Below are 27,863 nucleotides of genomic sequence, written 5' to 3' on the forward strand. Positions count from 1 at the left end.
GTTTTTTAACTTGGCCTTGTTTCACGACTTGTGGGATCTTAGTTCCCTGACCAGGGATCGAACCCAGGCCCTGGCAGTGAAAGCACCAAGTCCCAACCACTGAACAGCCAGGGAATTCCCTCTCCTAAAATTATTTCTGGTTCCAAGGGCATTAAACATAGTTAGCAGGAAAGAAGTTATAACTACCATAACTGCAATAGACAGAAAAGCCTTGCTGAAACTCAAAGATCTTTAGCCAAGACCATATTCCCAAAGGAAAGCTCTTTCAGTCCTACTGGTAAGGAAGAGAGGCATCATCCTGGGTCCCTGCACTTACAGAGTTAATTAGTACAAAGTCATTAAATTCAATCAATTTGGAAAAGCTCTTTCTATGGCAACAAAAAAAGACAAATATAAATTATGCTGGAAAGAAGCGGCAGAGCTATTTTTCAGATGCAAGTGTGTGAAAACACATCAATGAAAGGCAGGAAATGACCATCGCTACTACCTGGAGAAGCGTGCGTACAGAGCTAGCCACTTTCAATCAAATGGACTAAAAGGGATCACTTGTTGGCATCTGTCCAGCAACAATTATATTAAAAAGTTTATTTTCTATAAAATTGAAGACCAAAAGTCAGGTTAAAAATCTATTTTACCTAAAGGAGACAGACTAAAGCAGGGATTGGCAAACTAGACCAACTCTGCCTACAGTTGTTTTTTAAGGCCTGTGAGCTAAGAATGTTTTTTATCTTTTTTAAGAATTGTTAAACAACAAGCAGAAATAGACAAACAAAAAACAAAGAATATGAACACAGACCATATACGGTCCTTAATGCCTAAAATATTTACTATCTGCCCCTTTACTGAAAATGTTTACGGACCCTGGACTAAAGGAAGAAATAAATGCAAAAGTCAAATGATTTCTAAATATTTTAAAAATTCGAACATAATTAAAAGGATTGAAAACATAAAATTCAAGTTCCAGTTAAACATGGTGAATTGAACACACACAATTACACCTGATCCTCAATGAAACCCCACTAAAAGGAAAAAGGAAGCCAATTCAGAGAACCCTGGAAAGGCTCGGGAATTGAAGGTACCAGGTTCTTTAAAAGCTGAAGTCTAGATAAAAATAGGGGTTTTGGTTTAAAAACTATCTAGGAACCTCCCTGGCAGTCCAGTGGTTAAGACTCCATGCTTCTAATACAGGGCGCTCCGATTCGTTCTCGGTTGGGGAACTAAGATCCCACACGCCTCGGGGCGTGGCCAAGAAGTAAAACAAACAAACAAATAAATACACACACACATATGTATGTATATAAATAAAAACTATCTAAAAAGCAGGTACCCCTACCTCCCATTTTGTTTGGCAATCCCAAGCAGGCAGATGGCTACCTTGCCCCTACTTAGCAGAGGTCTGGATGTGTACACTAGAGAACACGAATCACAGATACTCCAGGTAGGAGAACACCAGCCTGAGAGTGAACTGCAGGACTAAAAAGAGAAATGAAATGAAAGTTACGCTGGTAAATGGTAAACAACTTCCACCCACCCTCCCTTCTCCTGTCTAGTGCCTAAATGCTGGCCAACTAGATTCATACACTCCAGGCAGGAGACAGGAATATTTCCATGAAAAACTGGCACAAAATAAAAGACTTACACATACTAGTTTGAAAGACACTGATGTCGAGGGTTCCCCGATGAAACTTTTGCCTCATTACCTACAATAAAAGCTTGTACTCAAGGTTACAATTGGCTCTCCAGTGCCTCACCCTTTAACAAGAATGAATACCCAAGGATCACCGGACATTTGAGAAAGCTCCCAACATGGGGAAAAAAAAAAGGCTGAAAGAAATTTCCAACAGGAAAAGAGAAAGTCTAAAAGAAAATAAGGAATTCCAGGAGAAGGAATTCCAACACCACAGAGAGTTGAAGGTAATTTTCAGGATGACAGTGGGCAGAGACTCACAAGGTAGAAAGCTAAGACTGAATCAAAAATTTAAGGATATCTAGGAGAGATGTCTCTTAAAAAAAAGAGTTTACCTGAGGACAGAGAAAAAAATGATAATTACCTCTAACTACACAAAAGACAAAGAGTTTGCATAAGAACCAAAATATAATCAAAGTGCATGATCTGTCTCAGGTATGAATAACACAAATAGAAACAACTGACACTGATTTAATCACAAATGTGATATTATAAAATTAAGAATTTGGGAAGAAGGAAGAGAGAGGCATACATGTATAAGCTACTTTCTTCTTTTTCTTTCTTTTTTTTTTTTTAAATTAAAGAAGCAGGGACTTCCCTAGTGGTCCAGACTCCACATTCCCAGCTCAGGGAGCCTGGGTTTGATCCCTGGTCAGGGAACTAGATCCCTCGTGCCACAAGTAAGACCTGATGCTGCCAAATAAATAAATATGTAAATAATAATAATTAATAAATTAAAAGAAGCAGCAGGAAAATGGAGACAAATACCAGAAGAAACAGTTAAAATAATGGAAAGTGGTTGCCTTGGGGGAGAAGGTCTTGGAGATGGGAAAAAAGAGAGACGGGGTTGGTTATTTTTCCTTATAAATTTTATAGCACAACTTGACCTTTTAAATTGCCTTGGTTTTCACTTTGATAAAAAGGTAAAAGGAGTAAACTCATATGCTCAATTTCAGTAATCAGCTCAGAAGACATTATAACATGTGGTAGGCATAGTAATACCACCCCCCCCCAAAGATATCCACATCTAATCCTCAGAATCTATATCCCAGTGAATATGTTAGGTTACAGGAAAAAGGGGAATTAAGATTGCAGCTGACCTTATTCTGGACTACCCACGTGGGCCCAAAGTAATCACAAGAGTCCTTATAAATGGAGGGAGAGCAAGAAGAGTCAGACGGAGATTTGAAGATGTTATGCTGCTAGCTTTGAAGATGGAGGAAGGGGCCACAAGCCAAAGCATGCAGCTGGCCTCCCGAAGCTGGAAAAGGCAACAGATTCTCCCCTAGAGCCTCCAGAAGGAACAGAGCTCTGCTGACACCTGGATTCTAACCCCGTGAGACCCATTTTGAGCTTCTAACCTCCAGAACTATAAAACAGTATGTGTTGCTTTAAGCCACTAAATTTGTGGTAACACATTTTCCCAATAAAGAGAGAAATGGCTTCTAGATTACATTTCTACTAAATTCATAAGTATCTAACTTTACATTTCTAGTAAGACAGCATAAATAATTTGATAATAGCGTTATAATCACAGTTACCAAGCCCAAAGCTCTGAAAGATTACCCTTCCATCTGAGATCAATTAAACAAAAGGTTATTAGTCTCACATGTCAACTGTCAGAGTAAGTTTACTGAGAAATATTTTTCTCTTCTCTCTGGACGTGAAGATAGAGGAAGGTAACAAATTATTTCAATGTTCCTTCTAGCCTTTATTTGATGAAATGAAAGCCAATAAAATCTATGGGTTGGAAAGGATATTAAAGATAGACGACTGAACTGCGCAACCAAAGTTCAAATCCTCTCTACATAACCACTTGCTCTACAATAATTTGTTACTGGACACACTATATAAAAAGGTGTATATTGTAACATCAATAGTCTAAAATGTGAGGGAGGGAGAAGTGAAAGAACAGAGTTACTGTATGCTATGGAAGTTATCAGTTTAACCTATATTTTTATACTACAGTATAGTATTTTATAGTATAACTATATTATATAAGCCGCACGGTAACAACAAAGAAAAAACCTGAAGTAGATACATAAAAGATTAAGATAAAGAAATCAAAGCATACCCACCTAGTTACTGCTAACGTATGTTTGAACACTTCCTGGTGATGGGAATTCATTGTCTCAAACAGCCTATTCCATGTTTGGATAGCTGTGATTTTTATTTTAGGTCTTTATTCTGAGTAGATCTGTCTCAATTTTATCCACAGGGTCTATTTCTAGTCCTTGGCATTAAATAAAACACATCTAACAGATCAGACCTCAAAAAAAGCCACAAAATACTGTACATCATATTTGCCCTGAGTTCTCTATTCTTTAGGCTAAATATTCCCAGCTTATTCACTCATACATACCTCCTAAAGACCCAGCTCTGCTATTATACTAAGTATATAACACAGACACAGATAACCTTTCTTAGCCTCAGTTTTGCTATCAATAAAATGGAGATAATAACTTCTCACATTCCTTGTGAGGGTTAGAAATAATGTGTTCCAAAGTCTTGATACAGTGCCTGAGTAGAGCAGACACTCACTAAACAGCAGCTATTATGATAATGATGGCAGGGATTCGAATCCCCACACTATACAAGTTGCTCTCTTCTGAGTGAGCTCCATTTTGTCTTTAACCCTAAAGAATGATGCCTCAAACTGAAAGCAGTATCCAGGGACTGTCTGAACTGTGTGGAAGATAGCAGGACCACCTCCCCCTTCTCTCATTGCAAATACAGAATTTCCCCCAAAGCAGCCTAAGCTCAAATCTGTTTTCTTTCATGGCCCTATCACTGTTGTCTGGCAGAGAATACACTTTGAATAAAATCCATCTTCTAGAAAAATTAAAATTAAAACCACATCTCGTCCATGTTCAATTGAGAAATAAACTGATACATTCTTATACTACTTGTAAGAAAGTATAATAAATGCAGTATTTCTGAGTTAATGAGTATGAAACTCTGGAAACTGTCTAGCATGTACAAAGTGCTTAATAAAAGTTGATCTCCCCCCCATTAATTCAACACACTCTCTAACAAATTCTTGGTAATCTCTCCTCTTCAACAACATAAGCAGTCACAGAACACCAATTGCTAGGTACTCTGCTAAGAGTTTATATATATATATACACACAATTCTTATAATTCTTACAATTTGAGTAAAGGAAGGCAGATTTCAAACAACTGAGTGGCAAAACTAGGAAAAAGTACCCCAGGTAGTGTTCACTCCAGAACTCAACTTCCTAAATACTGAGCCAGAGTAGCTCTCGTTTTAGCTAACTGATAAAAGTAAACATTACCTCCTTCTGGTTGTTGGTTACCAAAGTGTACTCACTTTGTAAAAATTCATCAAGCACCATTTATGATTTATATACTTTTCTGCACGTGCAGTAAATCAACGGGAGGCCTCAGGCAAATGTTAAATCAGTTACACTAAAATATACACATATACAAAAATATATACAAAAAATACACATATATAAACATATCCTTGAATCCAGTATTCAAAGGAAAATTTTAGTTCAGCTCAAATCTAATATGAAATAGCAAATTAAAAAAGCAGATGTTTAAAAGGCATTACTATTCTTGGCGGCTATAATTTTCTTTCTTATAAGTGTCTCTTAGGTCTATTACATCCTCCTACGCTATACATGTATACCTAAAGATAAAGACAATAAAGAAAGAAGGGAAAAATAAACTCAAAATTTAATAGATATTCAATAGTAACAATTAAACTTGAAATTGTCTGAAGCTAGTCCACTTAAGCCCAGGAGGCGCACACTAATTATTATGTTACCAAAGAATAAATTACAGTTGTACAGTATTTTAAAACATTAATGGAGCCATTTATAAAAGTTCTTGGAGATGCATATGTTTCAAGAGGACAAAAGGAAATGGAACTATTCAGTATGTACATATGATTGCTTCTCTGCTATCAGCAACATAACACAGTGTAATCTACAGCAATGCTAGTGGAAATTCATTAACAATTCCACAGGGAAACTGAGTCCTAGACTTAAGTTCCTCCAAATTCAACTACAGCTTCCTTTCACATATCACACCCTCAAAAACTTATCACTCCCCTCACACACACACACCCTAGATCTGTCTACTGAAATAACGACCAATCCAGTAGCAATGAGCGTCCACTGCTAACACCTAGATTACGGCTCTTCAAATGCCACTTCCCACTAAAGGAACCATGTCTCTTTGGAGAAATAGCTGATTCCTATGGAGGCAGGAAATGTATACGATGAATCTGGAACATCTCATCATACCAGATACCAAGGAAGCTACAGAAGACTACTAGTCATGTCAAAGGAACTTAGGACCCAATCTTAAGAGGCCACCACTTGCTAAAGATCATACAATTTGAGCATCAATAATAAGAGCCTAAGTAAAAAAAAAAAAAAAAAAAGGTTTACATGCATGAGTATATAACATTTTGAAAACTGTCACCTTTTGAGGCTGCTAAGGGAGACAACTCAATATTTTGAAACCTAATAATGGGAAAGAAGCATTTATCTTTTCTTTCTTATTTAAGCTGTACCCCAAACCAAATAGCATGTGAAGAAAAGTATTACAGTGAAGGAAAGACAATTAGAATATTACCATTTTTCAATTGCTAATGAATCACACATCCATTTTCAATTTACCAAGAGTAAAACACAATCATTATGTTGGCTAAATGCAGGCCTCTCAAAAGGTCTAATAATGTATTAGTAGCAATGAGATTTAGCATTTACCAATATTTTTGATGGGCACATTTACTTCAGTCCTTTGGAGGGGATTTTTTCATAACAACCAAAATTGGAAACTGGGTAACAATGTTATGTAGGAATTTAGAGCAGATGATTCTCCCACACTTTACCTTTCCAGATCTCTGAAGAGATTCTCGATAAAACAATATCTTTCCATTAGCTCTTAATATTTTCAAGCAAATATATTAACGAAGTTCTAAAACGTGATAAGGCAACAAGGTAGGTAGTTTTGAATGTTTTCCTAGGAACACCATCAAAAAGCAAGGTTCCTATTTGCTTTTCATCTCCTATAGTGAGAAGAACTGCCTTTGGAATCAGATAGACCCAGGACCCACTCTGCCTCTTACTACTGGTAACTAACGGGCCTATAGGGCAAGTTTCTCAACTAAGAAACCAGGATAACATCCCCATTGAAGGGCTTGTAGAGGATTACACAAAACAGTATATATACAGCTCTCAAAATAGTACCTGATATTTAGTGCACATCTGCTCAATAACTGGTGGCAATTATCACTCTGGAATTTTAAATTAATGCAACCATCTACCAGCTCAATGGAGTGAGGCAACAAAGTATTAGAGAAGGAAAAACTCACCCCCAAGAACTCTAAAAACTGAAACACAACTCCCCAGGTTAACTCTATCCAAGAAGTATAAAGGCTACAATAAAGCCAGCTGATTCATTCCTTAACCTAAAGAGATAAGGAAACCAGCTTAATCTTCCTAAAGTAGAACTGGGCAACTTTGCTCCTCCTTTTAAAAACCTTCAATGGTTCCTCACTGTCTGCTGTCAAAAAGGCTATTTACAATAGCATTCCAGTCCTTCCACGGATCTGACACCAACTTACCTTCCCAGCTCTCTCCATTAAACTACAGTACCTACTTCCTATTTGCCATTTCCCCGACACACGTCTTGCCCTTTCATGGCTCTTGGCCTTCCCCCTTCTCTGGAATGGCATTTGCTCTCTGGATCCTCCACACTGTATTGCAGTTGCCACTGGGTCTTTAACTCCTCTTTTGGACTCTAAGTTCCATAATAGCAAAAGGGAATATACTATTCATTTACAGTGGTAACCTTATATAAAACTTGATCCATAATAAGGATTCAACAATGTCTGGAGCTTAGATGGTAAACTGCTAACTTACATTTTCCAGTATTTTCATCTATTATTTTACTTTTATCTTCAAAAACTAAGAGGGTTAGCTAATTGACACAATGGGTTCAGTCACTGGCCTATGATCACTGTGACAGGGATAGAATGAGAAACAGGGTTCCTAATTCCCAATCCAAGTTATTTTCAATGGAAAAAGATACCCATGCTTTCAAGATTTATTCCACAGTAAAAGATAAAGTGTAATGTTATTTCTAATTCATGTGAGATACAAAACCACAAAATAGTGATTTATTAAAGTCCTTGCAAGACTGATAAAAATGCCAAGTATTATGCTGGAAAAATTCACACATTAAAACAAAGGCAGCCAACACTCGACTCACCCTACTTTCCATAATTCTTCTGACTGTTTTTAGATCCTTCCCCCCAACCCCAACTCAGGAACCTCATATACTAATAGCTTCTTCCTTGCTAACATGTAATGATCCATGCAGAAAGGGAGCTTTTGATTGCTAGACTGTTATTTCTCCTTTTAAGTACTTGGACATTGCTTTGAGAGCTTGACTTAGGAACTTAGTAAATCATAACTATCAATGTAGCTTTTTTCTTTAAGGTGACTGATAACTAGGTCCCAAATTACAGGTTCCCCTAGGAGTCCTACCACTCAACAAACATGTTAAGATAATGTTAGCTTTAGAGCACTAAACCTTAAATCTGAGATGTCAAATTTCATTTAATCCAGCCATATTATATCTCTCTATATAAACAAACTGAGTCTGGAAGACAAAAGTTAATTGTCTAGGAGTACATGGTAAATAGAATCCAGAGGGATTCCCTGGAGGTCCAGCGGTTAGGACTTGGCGCTTTCACTGCAGTGACCCGGGTTCAATCCCTGGTCCGGGAACTGGGATCATGCAGGCGGCGCGGCACAGCCCAAAAAAAGGAATCCAGAGCTTCCTGACTCCCAAGCAATGCTAAATTTACTGCACATTAAGAGTGTTTTAGGGACTACCCTGGTGGCGCAGTGGTTAAGAATCTGCCTGCCAACGCAGGGGACATGGGTTCGAGCCCTGGTCTGGGAAGATCCCACATGCCGCGGAGCAACTAAGCCCGTGCGCCACAACTACTGAGCCTGCGCTCTAGGGTCTGCGAGCCACAACTGCTGAAGCCCGTGTACCTAGAGCCTGTGCTCTGCAACAAAGAGAAGCCACCTCAATGAAAAGCCCGCACACCACAAGGAAGAGTAGCCCCATCTCGCCGCAACTAGAGAAAGCCCGCCTGCAGCAACGAAGACCCAACACAGCCAAAAAAAATAAACAAATAATGGGGGGAGGGGAAGAGTGTTTTAATCTTTCAAAGAAGACATTACTACCATTTTCAAATAAGACAGGCTCAGAAGATAAAATTATCCATTTAATTTTTGTTAGTTATATGGTGAAAGTTAGTATTAGAAGTTCATTCTTTTCTATTCTTACATGTTATTCTGCTACAATATACTTTAATCTTATTGTACACCGGAAAAGTAAGTTCCAAGAATAAAAATTTTAAGTAAAATGTAGTTATATGAATTGTACAGAAACCACCAGATTTTTACATAAGTGGTATCATCACCTCAGGAAACTCTAAATTCAAGCCAGTGACCTAAGGGTCAAGTGATCCAAAACCCATTAGCCATTACCAATTCCCCAAGCTGGCACGGAGAGCTGAACTCATCATGCAATGACGATGAATATTTCAAGGGTAAACTTTTTAATAAAAAATGCAATGAAGGGGAATGACCAAATATTCTGGAAAATTTATAAAAGACTTTCATTAGTTTGCACAATTAGAGTCATTTTCAGAGAAAACAAATAACTTTCTAATGTATCACTACTTTCAACGACTCAACTTCAGCTAGTAAAATATGTACTCCAAAAGGTACTCCCTCTGGGAAAAGTGTCATAAATATGCTGTTCTGGAATGTAAACGGAACCTAGCAACCACGTCTAAAGTTTCATTTGCCGATGTTTCTCCTTGCTCATCTACCCCACAAGATCTAAGTATCTCTTCTCATCAGTTTTTCCCACTGACAAGGTCATGTGACTGGTACCACCACCATCTGACTACGTGAATCACCCAATTAAAAAAACCAAAAAAAAAAAAAAAAAAAAAAACGCACACACCACAATCTAGCTCTAAGACAAGATTTATTACAATTAATTCTGTGAGAAGTACAGAGGGTACTTTTAGGCCTTAATCTGAGAATTCACTCTTGGACATTGCTTATAAGGTAAAATTTTAACGATCTAGAAGTTACTAGTTACATAGTGAGCATCCCTTCTCTTCAGAGTTTGACAAGCCAAGGGGGATTAATACTTTACTTCTTTCTCTCTGCCACATCAGTACTGCCAGGTGATCAAGTCCTAAGCTCTCCAGAATGAATGGAAAGTATATATATGAAACCCATGGAAAGATTTCCACTGTGGAAAAAGGGCAAAAATCGGTGGCTCTGACGTGCCAAGCCATAACAAACAGGGAAAGGAATGCGACAGTTAAAAAAAAAAAAAAAATCCCAGAACGGGAACCTCTGGGAAAGAGAGAGATAGCTCATTCTTCCACCCAGGCTCCTGGAAAACCGAGAAGCTAAGTCAGGTAAGATGCCCCGGTAACCTCGGGGAGGCGGGACCCGGACTAATAAACCAAGGTTCCAGGCCCCTGCGGGTGGGACCTAGTGGCCAAGCGGGTAGTGACAAACTTCGGGTAACCCCAAGGACAGAGCCCAGCTCCGGTCACCGCGGTCCCGCACGGGTGGGTGAGGACGAGACGGGTCCAGTCTCCCCGGGGCGGGGCAGAGGCGGCGGGGGTGGGGCCTGCTCGGCTCACCTTTGAAGAAGCGCAGCGCCAGGCCATACAGCTCCTCCAGGCCGAAGCCCCAGCGCTGCTCCAGCCGCCGCGCCTCCTCCGCCGCGCCCCCAGCCGCCGCCTCCCCGGGCTCCGGCTGCTCCCCTGCGGCGCCCGGGCCCTGGCGGGACCCGGGAGGCGAGGGCGGCGGCAGCGGCGGCGGCAGCAGCGGGGCACCCTCCGCGCCGGGCCGCTCCTCCGGGTCCGGGCTTAGTGTGAGCCCGTCGACGGACACCTCGAGTCGCTCTGCGTTCAGCGCCGCCGCCATCTCCGCCTGCTGCGCCTCCTCGGCGGGGACAGGCGGTGGCCACGTATCGACTTCCTGCTGACCTCTGACCTCCGCCTACCGACACCGGAACTTCCGCCGCTGAGTAGAATCTAGGGCTCCCGGGCATGGTGCCCCGCCCCCCCGATCCGTCGGTGGGCCCCGCTCTGCTACCACTCGCTCCGACCCCTAGCCCCGCGGGTCCCGAGCGCCCCGTGCCCACCTTCACCCGGTCCCCCTCCTGCCCTCTTTCCTCCCGGAGGGAGGGTACTACGGCCCAGCGGCCCCCGCCCCGCCGTTCTTTCCGGCGGCTCGCGGTGTCCGGCAGGGGAGGGGCCGAGCGGGGTCAGAAGGACCCCGAGTAAGGTCTGTGACGGGAGGGTGACTGCTGGTGAGCTCCCTACCCCTCCGGTCAGACCCTCCGCATTGGTAGAGAGTTGTGTGGTTGGCGGAACTCTGGCAATTCTAAGGAAATGCCGAGCAAATGCCTTTTTTTTTTTTTTTTTAAGAAGAAACTGAGGCTGCAGAGAAATTCCGTGGCTTCTGAGACTGTCGTGGAAGGGCACATCCTGGTTTTTTCGGGAACTGAAGCTCCTACAATTTGTGGGGCCCTCATTAAGTAGAAAACACAAAAATCACGAGCAGAAACGTAGGAAAGTGAATATATATTTAGAATGAGAAAGAACTCAGAAGTGACATTTTGAAAAGTTAACAAAACTCACAAACATCACACAGATAACCATAAAATTTTTATTAACTGCCTGACACACTTCTACAGGGCGTCCAAAAATCCAGAACATAATTATTTATTTTTTAAAGATTGAGAAAGCTCTTGACAACATTATATTTATCTGTGTTCCTAGACTTTATGGGCAACAGTTACGATAATTTTCCCCACACTTTTTGGCTGTATACTTTTGATCAGCTTTTCCTATGATAATTATGTTGTAATGTTTTCTATAAGGAAAACAGAAAAATCAGTCTTTAGCATGGTGATCCTTTCTTTTTTTATTGTTAATTGCTTATAAATTTTAGCTTCACAACTTATTACTGAATTACTGTGTATTTTTTTAGGGTTATTGTCAAATTTGGGAAAACGTGTCAAGTTTGTCTCACATATGAGCTATAATATTTCAGGACTGTCTGGCTGCTCCAATGGCAATTTTTTGCCTGGTTTTTACTGGATCTCCAGCGATTTTCAGGACAAGATTTATCTGCTATGTTAAGACAGAATCTCCTCCATTAAGATGAATAAAACGTGACTTCACATAGAGACTCACTACAGTACAACTGCAAGTTTGTGTCCCACAAATACAAGAATTCTAATATATTCCATTCCATTCCATACAAACAAAAATAAGTATGGTGCACTTATAATTGTATATATGACATTACTTAGATTCCTGATGAGTGAGAACCTCTATTTTAGGTTAGGCATTGGGAGATTTGATCCCCTACTAGAGTCGGAAGGATTTTTTACTTCTGACAGTCGGAAGGATTTTCTATGGGCTAGTTTCTCGTTTTCTTTCAAATCTTGTTTCTCCTCTGCTGCCCATGGCATCACATTCCTGTACCAGACATCACAGAGTTCTTTTGCCCTCTAGTCCTACACCTCTGTGACATGGTGCTGGCTGAGCTGGCATAATGGGCAGTAGGTGTATTCCAGAAAGCCATCCCTACACCCACGGTGAGTAATAATTTAACAGTAGCCGGAAATGACTGCAAACCATAAATGCACGCTAGTAAACCCAAATGAAATGTATCCCTAATTCAATCATTGTTCCCTTAGTCAGGTCTCAGAAAAGCCAGTGGCCATTCCTGCACCACTTAATGCAGAAGAGAAGTGATGGAAGTCTGAATACAGTGTGACAGTGGTCTTAAATATCTTACTTTAGAAACTTTTACAGAAACATTTGATCTGGTAAATATATTGCCAGGGCCTCTCCAAGGGCCTTGGAAGTGGCCTGTGCAAGGGGCCCTGAAGCTTAAGCTTCATTGATCTACGGTAAACCCACATCTTGAAACAAACTCTCGTACTCTAAGCCCAGTGATTTTTTTTCACTTAGCTTGGATCTTTAGATTTAACTTTTTTTTTTTTTTTTTTTGCGGTACGCAGGCCCTTCACTGTTGTCGCCTCTCCAGTTGCGGAGCACAGGCTCCGGACGTGCAGGCTCAGCGGCCATGGCTCACAGGCCCAGCCGCTCCGCAGCATGTGGGATCTTCCCGGACCAGGGCACAATCCCGTGTGCCCTGCATCGGCAGGCGGACTCTCAACCACTGCGCCACCAGGGAAGCCCTAGATTTAACTTTAATTATTATTTTTTAATGTTTTGTTTTGTATTTTTGGCTGTGTTGCGTCTTCGTTGCTGCACGCAGGCTTTCTCTAGCTGCAGCGAGCGGGGGCTACTCTTTGCTGCGGTGCACGGGCTTCTCATTGTGGTGGCTTCTCTTGTTGTAGAGCACGGTCTCTAGAGCGCAGGCTCAGTAGTTGTGGTGCACAGGCTTAGCTGCCCCGCGACATGTGGGATCTTCCCGGACCAGGGCTTGAACCCGTGTCCCCTGCATTGGCAGGCGGATTCTTAACCACTGCGCCACCAGGGAAGCGCTAATTACTTTAAAGATATGCATATCACAAGGCCTAACCTCCAAGAAGTCATAAGTACACTACATTTTTGTATTCTATCTTTAGTAGTCAATAACTTTTGAGGGTGATAATGAGATGGGTAAATACAACTCTAGTTCCTGGAATTATAGATTCTGTTTTCCAAGTTTTCTACAATAAGCATTTCTTTTGTAATCAGAAAAAAAATTTTTTTTAATTTAGTGTAAATATTAAAACCTACAGAACACACCTAGGAAGATGGACAGGTAAAATATGATGCAGTGGTAATTATTGACATTTTATTGTTTTAGAGTTTAACATATTGAACATTCTTGAAAAATCTGCACATTCTCTAGATCAAACACATAAACCTCTTCCTAATATAACCATCAAAGAATGCCCTGTAGGTAGTTGCTCTTAGTGACCTAAAACAGATTAGGAAATATAATTTTCCTTTAACAACTCATGGTAGGAAATGAGTTCCAGACATTCACTACAAGAGGTCAAATTTAATGTGTATGAGAACCACACAAGGGTATCGTTAAACTGCAGATTCTGACTCAGGAGGGAGGCCTGAGAGTCTGCATTTCTAATAAGCTTTCTGGGCTGATACTGCTGTCCACAGACCACATTTTGAACAGCAAGAGTCTAGGAAACTTTTTCCACGGCTTTATGGAGGTATGACTGACGTCAAATAAACTGCAAGTACTCGAAGTTTACAATTTGATGAGTTTTAACATACACGTATACCTGTCAGACCATCACCACAATCAAGATGACATGTCCTTCACCCTTTCTGTAATGCCTCCCTCCCTCAAGCCATCTCAGTAGGTGTTTGTTAGAATGTGTTTGTCACAGTAGAATTTGATTTCTATAAACAGTTCAGAGAACCTACCTCTATTTCCCCAATCCTGTCTTTTATATGTGAGGAGACACAGAACCAGCAAAAACGTATATTTTCTGAAACCTTTCAAATATCTTCCCCAAGTCTGTTCCTATACAAGAGAGCGCTTTTCAATCAACCAACTTTGTTGTGTGAATTTCAGTTAAGCTCCATCCCTTTCAGTCATTTGCCAGATGAAGTATTACCATTGCTGAAATGCTTTTGAAGTTTCTTCCCTAAAATCAACCTTTCCCTTTGTTCCCTCCACATATTTTCATCTTCTCTGAAATACGGTTAGATCACCAGACAAAGACTGGGTTGAATTATACGTTCCCTGCTTTATCTCGTGAATTCATAATCGGTCCTTGGTAAAATTTTGCACTTAGTCTAATTTAGTAATGATAATTACTGCACTTTAGTAATGATAATTATTTTGTGCTCCTTGACTGGAAGCACCTGGAGACCAAAGGCTGTGTCCCTGGACTCCCGTAGTCCCTAACACAGGACAGGAAACATGGTAGGCACTCCAAATATCTTACTGAGTAAATGAATAAAGGTATAATTATATCTATTACATGCAATACCAGTTCAGCTCAACATACATTTAGGGAGTGCCCCCTATACTAGACATTGTAGGAAGTACACAGATGAGAGGCTGTGGACCACAAAGGAATCATGGTCCAGTAGGTGAGATCACGAGAGAAGCATTTATATTACAGGCGGGCTGCCAGTACTGGAACGCGCTCACCAACTCAGCGACCTTGAGCAGGTTACTTAACTTCTGCTTCCTCCTTTGTAAAATGGGGATAATAATAGTAACCGCCTCTCAGGCTGTTGGGAAGACTGGATGCATGAATACACGTAAAGCACTTAGAAAAGGACCTGCCAGGCACATAGTGAGTGTTTAGTACATTTTGGCCACCGTTATGTACAATGTTCCATTAAAATGTAGACGAGAGGGAATTCCCTGGCGGTCCCGTGGTTACAGCTCCACGCTTTCACTACCAAGGGCTCAGGTTCAAACCCTGGTCGAGGAAGTAAGGTCCTGCAAGCCACGCAGCCAAAAAGTTGTAGAAGAAAGATTGCACACTGGAGGCCCACTGGATGAACCCTGCCCACTAATGTCTTTTACTTGGCTTGCAAGAGTTGGCCCCTGTAGTGCTTTAAATCTGAATGGGTTGGGCTTCCCTGGTGGCGCAGTGTTTGAGGGTCCGCCTGCCAATGCAGGGGACGCGGGTTCGTGCCCCGGTCTGGGAAGATCCCACATGCCGCGGAGCGGCTGGGCCCATGAGCCATGGCCGCTGAGCCTGCGCATCCGGAGCCTGTGTTCTGCAATGGGAGAGGCCACAACAGTGAGAGGCCCGCGTACTGCAAAAAAAAGAAAAAAAAAAAATCTGAATGGGTTGCTAGCATTTCAAAATCTGGAATATTGTTTTAACAGAATCATTACTTTATTTTATTTGTTTATTTTTTGGCCTTGCTGCGTGGCTTGTGGGATCTTAGTTCCCTGACCAGGGATGGAACCCAGGCCCATGGCAGTGAAAGCGCCGAGTCCTAACCGCTGGACCGCCACGGAGTTCCCCCCAAATCTGGACTTTTAATGTAAAAGTCCAGATTTCTGAGTTACCTTTAAAAATTAAGAAATTTGGTGACACTGAGCCTGGCATTGATGCTAGACATCCATGAGCTGGAATTATGTAGAGGCTGCCTTCTTAAGAAGGGACACATGCTCTCGAGTTTGCGAGAATCCCCCCAGCCCATGGTGATAGACCCTGTCCTTGATGTTTATCATGGGCCTGTAGCCGGTGCTAGTGATCATTTTACACCAACTCTATTTATATTGTTACCTGCCTGGCCACTGTAGGCATTTGTGTTTGGAACTCCCTAATGCAGAAGAAAGAGAATGGCATATTGCCAGGAGGTTTTAGAGGTGGCTTCAGAGAGGAGATAAGTATGATCATTGTGCATGTTTACATTTGAAGAAAGTAGAATTCCAGGCAGAGGGAATACCATTTGCTAACTTCCTGAGGGTTAAGAGAGACCAGCGTGTTTGGTTAGCCTTGGAGGAGTGACAGGAGATAAGCCTGAAGAGGTAGGAGGGGTCAGATGTGCAGAACCTAGAAGGGTAGGCCAGAGATGGTCCTGAAGGTGATGGGGAGCCACTGAAGGATTTTATACAAGGGAGTTTCACAAATAACTTGGGCGGCGGTGGAAGGAGAATCTGGAGGGGAGGCTGGCAGTAGGGAGCTCAGAAAGAAGCTGTTGTTAGCCCAGGAGAAGACCATGTGATCCTGAAGAGGAGCTGCATAGGGAGATGACAAGGAAGAGATGGATTCTAAAGAGATGTGCAACAGAGCCAGCCAGAGTAGGTAAGGCAAGAGACTGAACCTGTCACTTTTTTTTTTTTTTTTTTTTTTGCGGTACGCGGGCCTCTCACTGTTGTGGCCTCTCCCGTTGCGGGGCACAGGCTCCGGATGCGCAGGCTCAGCGGCCATGGCTCACGGGCCCAGCCGCTCCGTGGCATGTGGGATCTTCCCGGACCGGGGCACGAACCCACGTCCCCTGCATCGGCAGGCGGACTCCCAACCACTGCGCCACCAGGGAAGCCCTGTACCTAATTTTTTTAATCCTTTTTCTTTAAGAGCTCCCCTTCCCCCCATAACTGAACAAGCTTCAGGCCTGGCTGTGCCCGTGCTTGGGTGTACTGGAGGACTGCTCTCCAAAGAGCATAGAACTAAAGCCAGGAGACCAGACTTCAGGGTTGGCTTGGTCACTTGTGGTCCTGTATCTCGGATCCAGCCTGAGCCTCCTTCCAGCTCCAGCACACACTCGTGCCGCGCAACCTTCCTTTACCTGCACGTGCACTTCACCTCCCTGGTGGCCAAGCCAAAGACTGACTGAGGTTTCCTGAGGGACGCTGGCCGTGGCTTGGGACTGCTGCCTTCCATTTCCTTGCACAGTGCCTGGAAGCCTTGGGTTGCTCTCCAAAAAAGTGGGAACACACCAAAAAACTGGCAAGTGCAAACAAATAGGAAGAATGGAAACTGGGTCCCCAAGGGCTGACAAGATAACTGGGGCAGGGGGACACAGCTGCTTACTGCGGTTTGGGAAGACTTCCTGGAGAAGGGATAATTTTGAGCCTTGATTAAAATCAACAAGCAACAAGAGCAAGAAGTACAGCTAAATGGATGTGGGAGAGGGAGGCTGAGCCTGGGAAAAAAGTATGTCAAGGAAGCAGTGATTGTTCTCCTTACATATCCCAATGACTCTCATGTGGACGAGGGGTACTTCTTCCACATACAGGGACTGGTCTTTATTCTCAGTTGTGCTCACAGGCCTGGCCCAGCCCCTGGCACGAGGGAAACAACCAATTCATGTTTGTTGAATGAACGAAAGAGCATGCAAAAATAAAGAACATTATAAAGAAATTAAAAAAAAAAAGAGCATGCAGATTTCATAGCAATGCAAGGAAGTTACAGGAACAAATTTTAGCTCAATAAGAGGAAAAACTTTCTAAAAATTAGAACTTATGATTGAAGGACACCAATAATAGCTACTGAACATGTATGTGTCACGGACTAGGATAAACTCTTTATGTACATTTCTCATTTAAGCCTTACAGTAGCTGCTTGAAATAAGCATCATCGTCCACATTTAAAAATGAGGAAACTGAGTTACAGAGGTTAAGCTACGTGCACAGAGTCACAAACCCTCCTTCAGAGCCAGTGGAGGAGCCTTGACTTGCAGACAGGTCTGTCTGACCCCAAAGCCACAGCTGACCGTACCCTGAAAGTTTGTCAGTGCTTCAAGCACCTTGCTGACCCGTGAGGCCCTTGCATTTCATATGCAGAATATGCACAGCCTTTCCCCTGAGGAGGCCCTGCCTGGTAAGATCTGCCAACAGGTACAGGAAAAGGTGCTCAACATCGCTAATTATCAGGGTTTTGCAAATCAAAACCACAAGGAGATACCGCCTCACACCTGTCAGAGTGGCTTTTACCAAAAAGGCAAGAAATAACAAATGTTGGGAGTTCCCTGGCGGTCTAGTGGTTAGGATTCAATGCTTTCACTGCAATGACCCGGGTTCAATCCCTGGTGGGGGAAGTGGGATCACACAGGCCGTGCGGCACAGCCCAAAAAAAACATGTTGGCGAGGATGTGGAGAAAAGAGAACACTTTTGCACTGTTGATGGACATGTAAATTGGTGCAGCCACTACAGAAAACAGTATGGAGGTTCCTCGAAAAGCTAAAAATAGAACTATCGTATGATCCAGCAATTCCACTCCTGGGTGTATATCCGAAGAAAGTGAAAACATTAATTCGGAAAAATACATGCACCCCAATGTTCATAACAGTATTATTTACAATAGCCAAGATATGGATGCAACCTAAATGTCCATCAACAGACGAATGGATAAAGAAGATGCACACACACACACTCACACACTAGAATACTACTCAGCCACAGAAAAGAATGAAATTTTGCCATTTTGCAACAAAATGGATGGATCTAGAGGATATAATGCTTAGCGAAATAAGTCAGAGAAAAATGCTGTATGTTATCACTTGTATATGGCATCTAAAAAAAAAAAAACAAACGAATGAATATAACAAATCAGAAAGAGACTCTCAGATGTAGAGAACAAACTAGTGGCTACCCGTGGGGAGAGGAAAGGGGGAAGGGGCAAGATAAGTGTAGGGGATTAAGGGATACAAACTACTATGTATAAAAGAAATAAGCTGCAAGGATATATTGTACAGCACAGGGAATACAGCTGTATTTTATAATGACTTTAAATGGAGTATAATCTACAAAAATTTTGAATCACTGTGTTGTACACTTGAAACTAAAATAGTATTGTAAATCACCTATACCTCTATAAAAATAAATTAAAAAATTTGAAAAAGAAGCAGCAAAGATACTGCTACCTCCCTCCAGAACGTGTCATAAAACTATTTAAGATAAAGTCGAGGTTGCTTTTTTTTTTTTTAACTTTAGAAGTACATGTTTGTTATAGAAAATTCTGTCAACATATAATAATATAAAGAAATAATCAGGCAGAATTCTGCCACCCAGAGAACCACTATTACACAAATTCTATTAACTGTATTAGCATTATCTCCTAATGGCAGGCTCTCCTGACCCAGCCCAGCAGAGGCTGCTATTTGAGAGACAAAATCTCCTTTGCAGTCCCCTTGTTTTGCCTGGGGCAGGGCAGGTGAGACAAGATTTGAACGTGGCCTCCCATCCAGGTACTAATGAGGTCCGACCCTGCTTACCTTCCAGTATCAGAAGAGATGAGGTATGCTCAGGGTAGTATGGCTGTAGGCTGAGCCTGGCCTCTTGATAAGAGACACAGAGCCCCTCAAAAGGGTACTAAGACATAGGCACAGGAATGTTTATTACAACAGCATTTATAATAGAAAAAATATTAGTAGCAACCAAAGTGCCCAGCAGTAAGAGGCAAGCAACATACATAATGGTGCATCCATTGGATGGAGTTCTAGTAGCTATTTTTAAAAAATGCCCGAAAATAGAAAGATCTCAAAAATATGTTACTATGTTACAGAGCCACATTTATAGTATGGCTCTTTTAGGTTAACATTTTTATATAGCTAAAGAAATCAATATATATGGGATATATGAGGGAGGTTTTAACCTTTCATTTTCTACCTCTCTGTACTGTTTGAATGTTCTAATCTTATATGGGCATTATTTTAAAATATCACAGTGAATTCCCTGGCAGTCCAGTGGTTAGGACTCCACGCTTCCACTGCAGGGGGCATGGGTTCTATTCCTGGTCTGGGTACTAAGATCCCACAAGCCCCACAGCCAAAAAAAAAAAAGTCACTGAGGATTATCTGGAAAGGAAGGGTTACGGATAATTTTTAAAATCTTTTCATTGTGTATTTAAAAAAACACATGAATCTTCTACTCCTGTATTCCAAATACTCTTTTTTTTTGCCCACGCTTTCTGGCTTGTGGGATCTTATTTCCCCAACCAGGGATCGAACCTGGGTCCCCAGCAGCGGAGTCCTAACCACTGGACCGCCAGGGAATTCCCTATTTTTGTATTTTTAAAATTAACCTTTTAGATATATATATATGTATCACTGAATCACTTTGCTGTACAGCAGAAATTAACACAACATTGTAAGTCAACTATGCTCCAATAAAATAAATTTTTAAAACATTAACCTTTTTTCAAAGCCTAATTTAGGAATTTTTGAGGTGGCACCCGTTATGGCTACCAGGACTGCCAACCATCCTCATGCCTGGCACATACTAGATACTGAATAAATTATTCAGTGGATGAATAAATTTGGTGAATCTGTTGGAGGCAATTCACCGTACTCACAGAGCTCAGCCCCTGAAGTCCTCCCACAATCTCTGAAGAGCAGGTTATCTTAAATGTAACCTTTGCAGCCTTCCTCTTCTACCCAAAAGCTCAAACATTTTCACACATTCAATCAGGAAATATTTATCGCTCACTTACTATATGCACAAGGCAGAGCAAGGGGCTGGTGTTAACTTCCCCAAATTATTTTCATAGCTAACTAGTTATTAAGTCAACAAATATTTATTGATCACCTATTCCAGGTGGAGGGGCAAACAGATGTGAACCCTGCTCTAAGGGACCTAGAGGTCCAAGGGCCATGGATCTCAACCCTATCAGACCCCGAACCTCTTCATAAAACAGATCCCTTTTAGTATCCCTCTTCCTATCTAAAAGAAATCCATAGATAAAACATCATATGTACACAGTCATTTTTTATGTCCTAAATATAATATAAAGGAGAAATGCAGGAAAAGCAATTAATAACAAAACTGTGGCTGTTTGAGCATGACTTGTAGGGCAATAATGAAGTGGTCAGATGCTTGCATGCATACATGGAACCACCTTGAAAACATCTGCTATAAATGCAGATGGATAATGCTGTTGCTGTTGGTAATGTGCTTTTTGAAATTGTGAACAACGCTTGAGAAAGAAAATTAGCTCATACATAGATACTTCCCTGGAAATTTTAGTGCAAAAACTCACTGTGTTTCTTTGTAAAATTCAGGTTCTGTGCTTGGATCATTACAGACCGGCTTTTTGTCTCCATGACCATCCAGCGGGACGTGGGAGTTGGGTAACCTGACCCATGAGTGGCAGGACATCGAGTGTCCCCGCCCTGCCCACGGATCGCCAGGTTCATTGCCCCCATGGGTAAGAAAAGCAGAAATGCTGGAGGGGAGATACTAAGAATACCAGGTCCAGAGGCTGCCACGGGAGGCTTCAGAGGCAGAAACTGAAGAGTCAGAAGCAGCCCAATCACACTGCATATCTTCAAACAACAGGAAGTCCTGACACCCAGGAAAAATGTGGTGTGCAAGCCCCAGAGCAGGGACTAGGGTGTCGGCTTTCCAGGTGCCAGACAGCAGGATTCCGGCTGAGGCAGATATAAAGGTGATAATCAAATAAAACCCCCATTATAAAGGGCCTTAAAGTAAGTACCAAGAGTGTGCCAGCTACACCCTCCCCCATGGCACAGGGCTGTGTGCAAGGCTGTATCGATTTATTTTTTAAAAAGCAAACTTTTGGGGGATTCCCTGGAGGTCCAGTGGTTAGGACTCCGTGTGTTCACTGCCATGCCCAGGTTCAATCCCTGGTCGGGATGCTGGGATCCAGCAGGCCACATGGCATGGCCAAAGTTAAAAAAAAAAGAAAGAAAAGAAAAAAGCAAACTTTTAAAAAGCTGCCTGGAAAGCAGGGCTATGGCAGCTCTTGTGTCAGGGTGTGTAACAGGGCGAGAGGCCCAGAGAACATTTCAATAGTCAAAAGGTAGTGGGACCAGGCAATATTTTCTTCTTCTTATTTTTACTCCTTCTGAATTTTATGTACTAGTCCTTACTAACATTAATCATAATTAATAAACTTCAATATATGGTGTATGTTTTAAATATAAAAGATAAATATATCATATTGTTATAATCATTAATATAATTATATAAATACCAATAATAATTCATTCTTAATAAAGGAATATTCTTTATTCCTACTGACTTCTTTCTAATATATTTACTTTTAAATTAATCACAAAAAAACACAGATTTGTGGTGAAAAATATTCACACAGCACTGCAGGGTATGAAGTGAAAAGTTAAATTCCCCTGCCCCACTCCTAAACTCCGCAGTCCCACCTCCTAGAGGTCAGAGTTTCTCAAGTATCCTTCCCTGAAATTTTTTCTATGCATATGCAAATATATACATGTAAATACAGTACAGAGCTTCTTTCAAAACATACACATGTGCTTATAGTAACAACTTGTTTGGCAATTTTCTTTTTTCATTTCACAATATTTTGGGGACCTCTTTCCAGATAGTACATTTAGAGCTACAAATTCTTTCTGCTTGGGTCTAGATCTCCTTTGAACCAACATACCCCAGTTTATTTAAGCAGGGTAGAGGGCACAGGAAACCAGACAAGAGGCACTCACCCATGCAGTCTCTCAGGTTCACCTGGGGAAGGGCAGAGGGGCCGCATTCCAGAAGGTGGCTGTGCTGTGTCATTATCCCTTCTCCCACTGCAGGAGACCGTGTATCGCTATGCTGGGAGATTATAAATGTGCCAGAGTTGAGAGAAGGGAGGGATGGAGGCTTGTCATGGTGAGGAGGTTAGACTGTGGTGTCTGGCAGACCTGGGCTAGGGTCCAGGCTGGGCCACTAAGCAGCTTGTGTAAGGAGGTCTTGAGTAAGTTATTTGGTCCTGTGCCCAAAGCCACAGTTTCCTTTTTAAAAATTAATTAATTAATTTATTTTTGGCTGCGTTGGGTCTTCGTTGCTGTGCACAGGCTTTCTCCAGTTGTGGCGAGCAGGGGCTACTCTTTGCTGCGGTGCACTGGCTTCTCTTGCGGTGGCTTCTCTTGTGCAAAGCAGGGTCTCTAAGTGCACGGGCTCAGTAGTTATGGCACACAGGCTCTAGAGCGCAGGCTCAGTAGTTGTGGTGCACAGGCTTAGTTGTTCCACGTCATGTGGGATCTTCCTGGACCAGGGCTTGAGCCCGTGTCCCCTGAATTGGCAGGTGGATTCTTAACCACTGGGCCACCAGGGAAGTCCAAGCCACAGTTTCTTTATCTATAAAATAACTGGTGACCACCATACAATGGGATATTTTCCAGCCGTGAGAAAGGAATGAAGTGCTGATACATGCCACAGCATTAGATGAACTTTAAAATGTTACACTTAAGTGAAAGAAGCCAGACGTGAAAGATCACACACGGGATGATTCCGTTTCTATAAAATATCCAGAATAAGCAAATGCAGAGAGAAAGGAAGTAGCTTGGTTGTTACCAGAGGCTGGGAGAGGCGAGAAGGAGTAGGAACTCCTTAGTGGACACGGCGTCTTCCCTGAGGGTGATGAAATCCTTTGGAACTAGAAGCGATAGTTGCACAACACTGTATACGTACTAAATGCCACTGTATTGTACACTTGGAAATGGTTAATTTTGTGTTCTGTGAATTTCACTCCTTAAATAAAATAAACGGTCACAGTGATTGTACTTACCACATAGGGCGGCTATGAGAGTGAAGTGAGATAAACTGTAGAAAGCATTAAGACTTCCCTGGCAGTCCAGTGGTTAAGACTCTGCATGCTGGGGACTTCCCTGGTGGTGCAGTGGTGCAGTGGTTAAGAATCCACCTACCAATTCAGGGGACGCGGGTTCGAGCCCTGGTCCGGGAAGATCCCACATGCCGCAGAGTCACTAAGCCCATGCGCCACAACTACTGAAGCCCGCGCACCTAGAGCCCATGCTCCGCAACAAGAGAAGCCACCGCAATGAGAAGCCCGCGCACCACAATAAAGAGTAGCCCCTGCTCGTCTCAACTAGAGAAAGCCACGCACAGCAACGAAGACCCAACGCAGCCAAAATAAATAAATAAATAAAATTTATTTAAAAGAAAGAAAAAAGAAAGAAAGCATTGAATGCAGAGCTCAGCACAGAAAAGAATTCACTATCAGCTATGGTTACAAAATCCTTCCTCTGAGCAAAGCCTTCCAGGGCTTGGGCCCCCAAGAAAAGCCAAAGTCATTACTCTGTGTCTACTAACTAACCTGGGCCCATCACCTCCCTGGCCTCTTTTCCTACTGCTTCCCCTGCTTCACACACTGAACTTGGGGTTCCTGCAACCCACCAGGCACACTGCCACCCTAGGACCTTTGCATTAGCTTTTCCCTCCACAGCCGTCACCTTCAGCGTTTGTTCCAGGCCCCTCTGACCGTCCTATTTAAGAGTGTCATCTCCACCCTATCCTCCTTCCCTACTCTTTTTTTTTTTTTTTTTTGCGGTAGGCAGGCCTCTCACTGTTGTGGCCTCTCCAGTTGCGGAGCACAGGCTCCGGACGCGCAGGCTCAGCGGCCATGGCTCACGGGCCCAGCCGCTCCACGGCATGTGGGATCTTCCCGGACGAGGGCACGAACACGTGTCCCCTGCATTGGCAGGCGGACTCTCAACCACTGCGCCGCCAGGGAAGCCCCCTTCCCTAATCTTTATAACACTTCTACCAAACTATGTAGTTAACATCATACCAAATTCCTGTATAATGAATCACTTATTTTGCTTATCGTCTGTCGCCTCTCAATCAGAGCCCCATGGGGGCCAGGAATTTTGCTGTTTGGTTCACCTCTGTGCTCCCAGTGCCCGGAACAGTGCTGAACTGATGGTAGGTACCCCCGGAACACCTCTGGATGAGTCAGGTCGGGAGGCCAGAATGTCTCCCATGAGATTTGTGTTGGGAGTGAGGACAGGACCAGAGAGTGTCTGGGGCTCACGAGGAGCCTCGTGGGTTCAGAAATCCTAAACTTCTGAGGCGAGTGTGCCGAGAAAGGGCAGGAGGGAGGGCACACTGACCAGATGGCAGGCTCCAGAAGAGCCAGGAAACATCTGTTTTGTCCCCAAATTGGTTGTCTGAGGACCGGGTTGTCATCTCAAGACTCGGTCCCTTTGGGGTTTGTGCGAGGGAACACCTTGATTCCTAGATGCTCCCAGGTGGATGAAAGAGGGCAGGGAAGCTGAGGAAGAGGCTCTGGCTTTCCCATCGTCTAGAGGGGAGTGCTGGGCGCCGCAGAGTGGTGGTGGGAACTGCATGGGGTTTGGAGGTGTGGGCAGACCCCTCCCCACCACATACAAGCTGTGGGTCCTTGGGCTGGTCATCTACATTCTCAGAGCCTCAGTTTCCCCACCTGTAAAATGGGAGAAAAGGCACATGAAGAGTGGATTATTGGGGAAACGATTAAGGTTATATGCACAGAGCAGTTAGAAAAGTGCCTGGCCCAGCATGGATACTCCTTCCTCCCCCTGGATCGTACTGAGTCTCCGTTAGTTTCTAAGTAGATGTGTAAGAGAGCTAAGTCTCATAAGAGGGTTTAACATGGGTCTACATGAAGTGCACTATTGGTCAGAGGCCATGAAAAGATTTTGTAGTAAAAGCCCAGTATGTTGCGTCCCAAGGGTTTTTATTAGCAGTCTGATAAAACCATGGCTGTATCTCCCAACAGTGGCGTGGGGGTGAGGGGTGCTGCCTCCTGTCTGCCAAGCCTTGTTGTAGGGCATGATGCACAACCAAGGCGGGACTCAGGCCCTGCTACAAAGATTCAGACAGTAGGGTGGGAGAGTGTCTGGATCAGCAAGGGGGGCACACGGTGATCCTAGCACCATGAGGGGCCAGGTGCCAAAGAACTTGGTACAAGTGGGCATCTGGCCACCTCTGTCTCTCCCCTCTGTCCCTGCAACTCCAAACACAGCACTAGCTCTTTGTCCATTTCCCTTAAGTGTCTGGGGTGATGGCCTGAGTCCGGAGGCCCCTGCACAGTGCACAGCCGTGGGCAGATCCCCGAGGTCCTCTCCTCTCTGAACGGCCTCTATGTTAAAGAAAAACATTATTCATGACACTTGTTAAAGATGGTAATGCCGACTTTATTCAAGACCATCTTGATAGAAATGGGGACCACTATGATCGAATTTTGCAGGGAAGGGAGAGAGATTGGTCTCAACTCCACATACGGCATGGGCAGGGGGGAAATTAGAGCCCAGGAGCAGGGTAGGAATCAGTGGATGGAAAATTACTAAGAGGTCATTACTAATATTACATCGGGGAAAGGGGGATTCTGGCTAAACTAAGCTAACAAGATTCTTGCTAAGACAGGCCAGGGTGACCGGACACCACCTGGGGATGGTGAAGGATGAAAAACCTGATCAGACATTTGAGGGGGGGATTCCTGCTAAACTGACTTAGCAGGGTTCTTGCTAAAACTGGATTCTACGAGGAGGTGCACAGACGAGCCTAGAAGCTTCGGGAGCCTGACTAAAGTTTGGTCGGACAAAGAATTCTTGTCACCCTCAGGCACTACAGTTTCCCTCTCCACACACAGGGTCCTGGGCCAGGTCCAGAGCCCCCTCATTGGACTTGGTGAGAACCTGAAACCCCCCAAGTCTCTGCTGGGCAGGGATGATGCCTATGGACTCGGAGTTCCCGGGGCAGAGAGAGGGAGAGGAGCTGGCATCAGGCTGGAACCCCTCCTACTTGTGATGATTTGAGAGTCTGTGGGTCATCCTTGCTCCCCCTCTCCTGGCTGCAGGCTTTCGGACCCTATCTCACTGTTCACCAAGGTTTCCACCTAAGAGGGTCAGGAGAAATGGCAGGAGATTGAAAACTCAAATAGTCTAATGTGATTATCTACTTACAACTCTGGTTTTAAAATTAAATTAATTAATTATTAAAAAAAATTTTTAATTGAAGCACAGTTGCTGTACAATATTGTATGTTACAGGATTACAATATACCGATTCACAATTTTTAAAGGTTATGCTCCATTTATAGTTATCATGAAATATTGGCTATATTCTCCATATTGTACAATATATCCCTGTAGCTTATTTTATACCTAATAGTTTGTACCTCTTACTCTCCTACCCCTATATTGCCTCTCTCCACTTGCAACTGTTTTTAAAAAAAGAATTTTTTAATTTTTATTTTATACTGAAGTATAGCTGATTTACAATGTTGTGTTAGTTTCAGGTGTACAGCAAAGTGATTCAGTTATACATATACATATGTTTATTCTTTTTCAGATTCTTTTCCCATATAGGTCATTACAGAGTATTGAGTAGAGTTCCCTGTGCTACACAGTAGGTCCTTGTTGATTATCTATTTTATATATAGTAGTGTGGGTATGTTAATCCCAACCTCCTAATTTATCCCTCCTCCCCCACCTTTGGTAACCATAAGTTACGCGGGCCTCTCACTGTTGTGGCCTCTCCCGTTGGAGCACAGGCTCCGGACGCACAGGCTCAGCGGCCATGGCTCACGGGCCCAGCCGCTCCGCGGCATGTGGGATCTTCACAGACCGGGGCATGAACCCGCGTCCCCTGCATCGGCAGGCGGACTCTCAACCACTGCGCCACCAGGGAAGCCCCGTAAGTTTGTTTTCTAAGTTTGTGTCTTAGAAAAGAATTTTGAGGAAGAGAATAAAACCTGACCAAAAAGAGTACTAGAGAAATCTTATATTTGAGAAGCGGTTGGAAGTGGGTTCTGCACACAGAGGGGGCTCCAAAAGACTCAGATATATGGTTGAATTTCTCAGTCCCTCATAGACTCCTCACTTGGTGGGAAGGTGGGTTATGATTAGCTAACCATA

At 43.0% G+C, this 27,863-nt stretch overlaps 1 protein-coding gene across 1 annotated transcript in view; it reads right to left on the minus strand.

Moving 5' to 3' along the window:
• The window catches only part of ACBD3 (acyl-CoA binding domain containing 3), a 34,061-nt gene extending 23,335 nt beyond the window's left edge, over positions 1 to 10,726 (minus strand). The window contains exon 1 of the mRNA XM_030761751.2: positions 10,416 to 10,726. Within this exon, the coding sequence (XP_030617611.2) occupies positions 10,416 to 10,701 (286 nt within the window). The 5' untranslated portion in view covers positions 10,702 to 10,726. The remainder of the gene's footprint in view (positions 1 to 10,415) is intronic.
• Positions 10,727 to 27,863: the final 17,137 nt, after the last annotated feature.

This window comes from Delphinapterus leucas, chromosome 1 (assembly GCF_059928025.1).
Source record: "Delphinapterus leucas isolate spDelLeu-1000000601 "Yukka" chromosome 1, BTC_Dleu_Yukka2, whole genome shotgun sequence".
Classification (NCBI taxonomy): domain Eukaryota; kingdom Metazoa; phylum Chordata; class Mammalia; order Artiodactyla; family Monodontidae; genus Delphinapterus; species Delphinapterus leucas.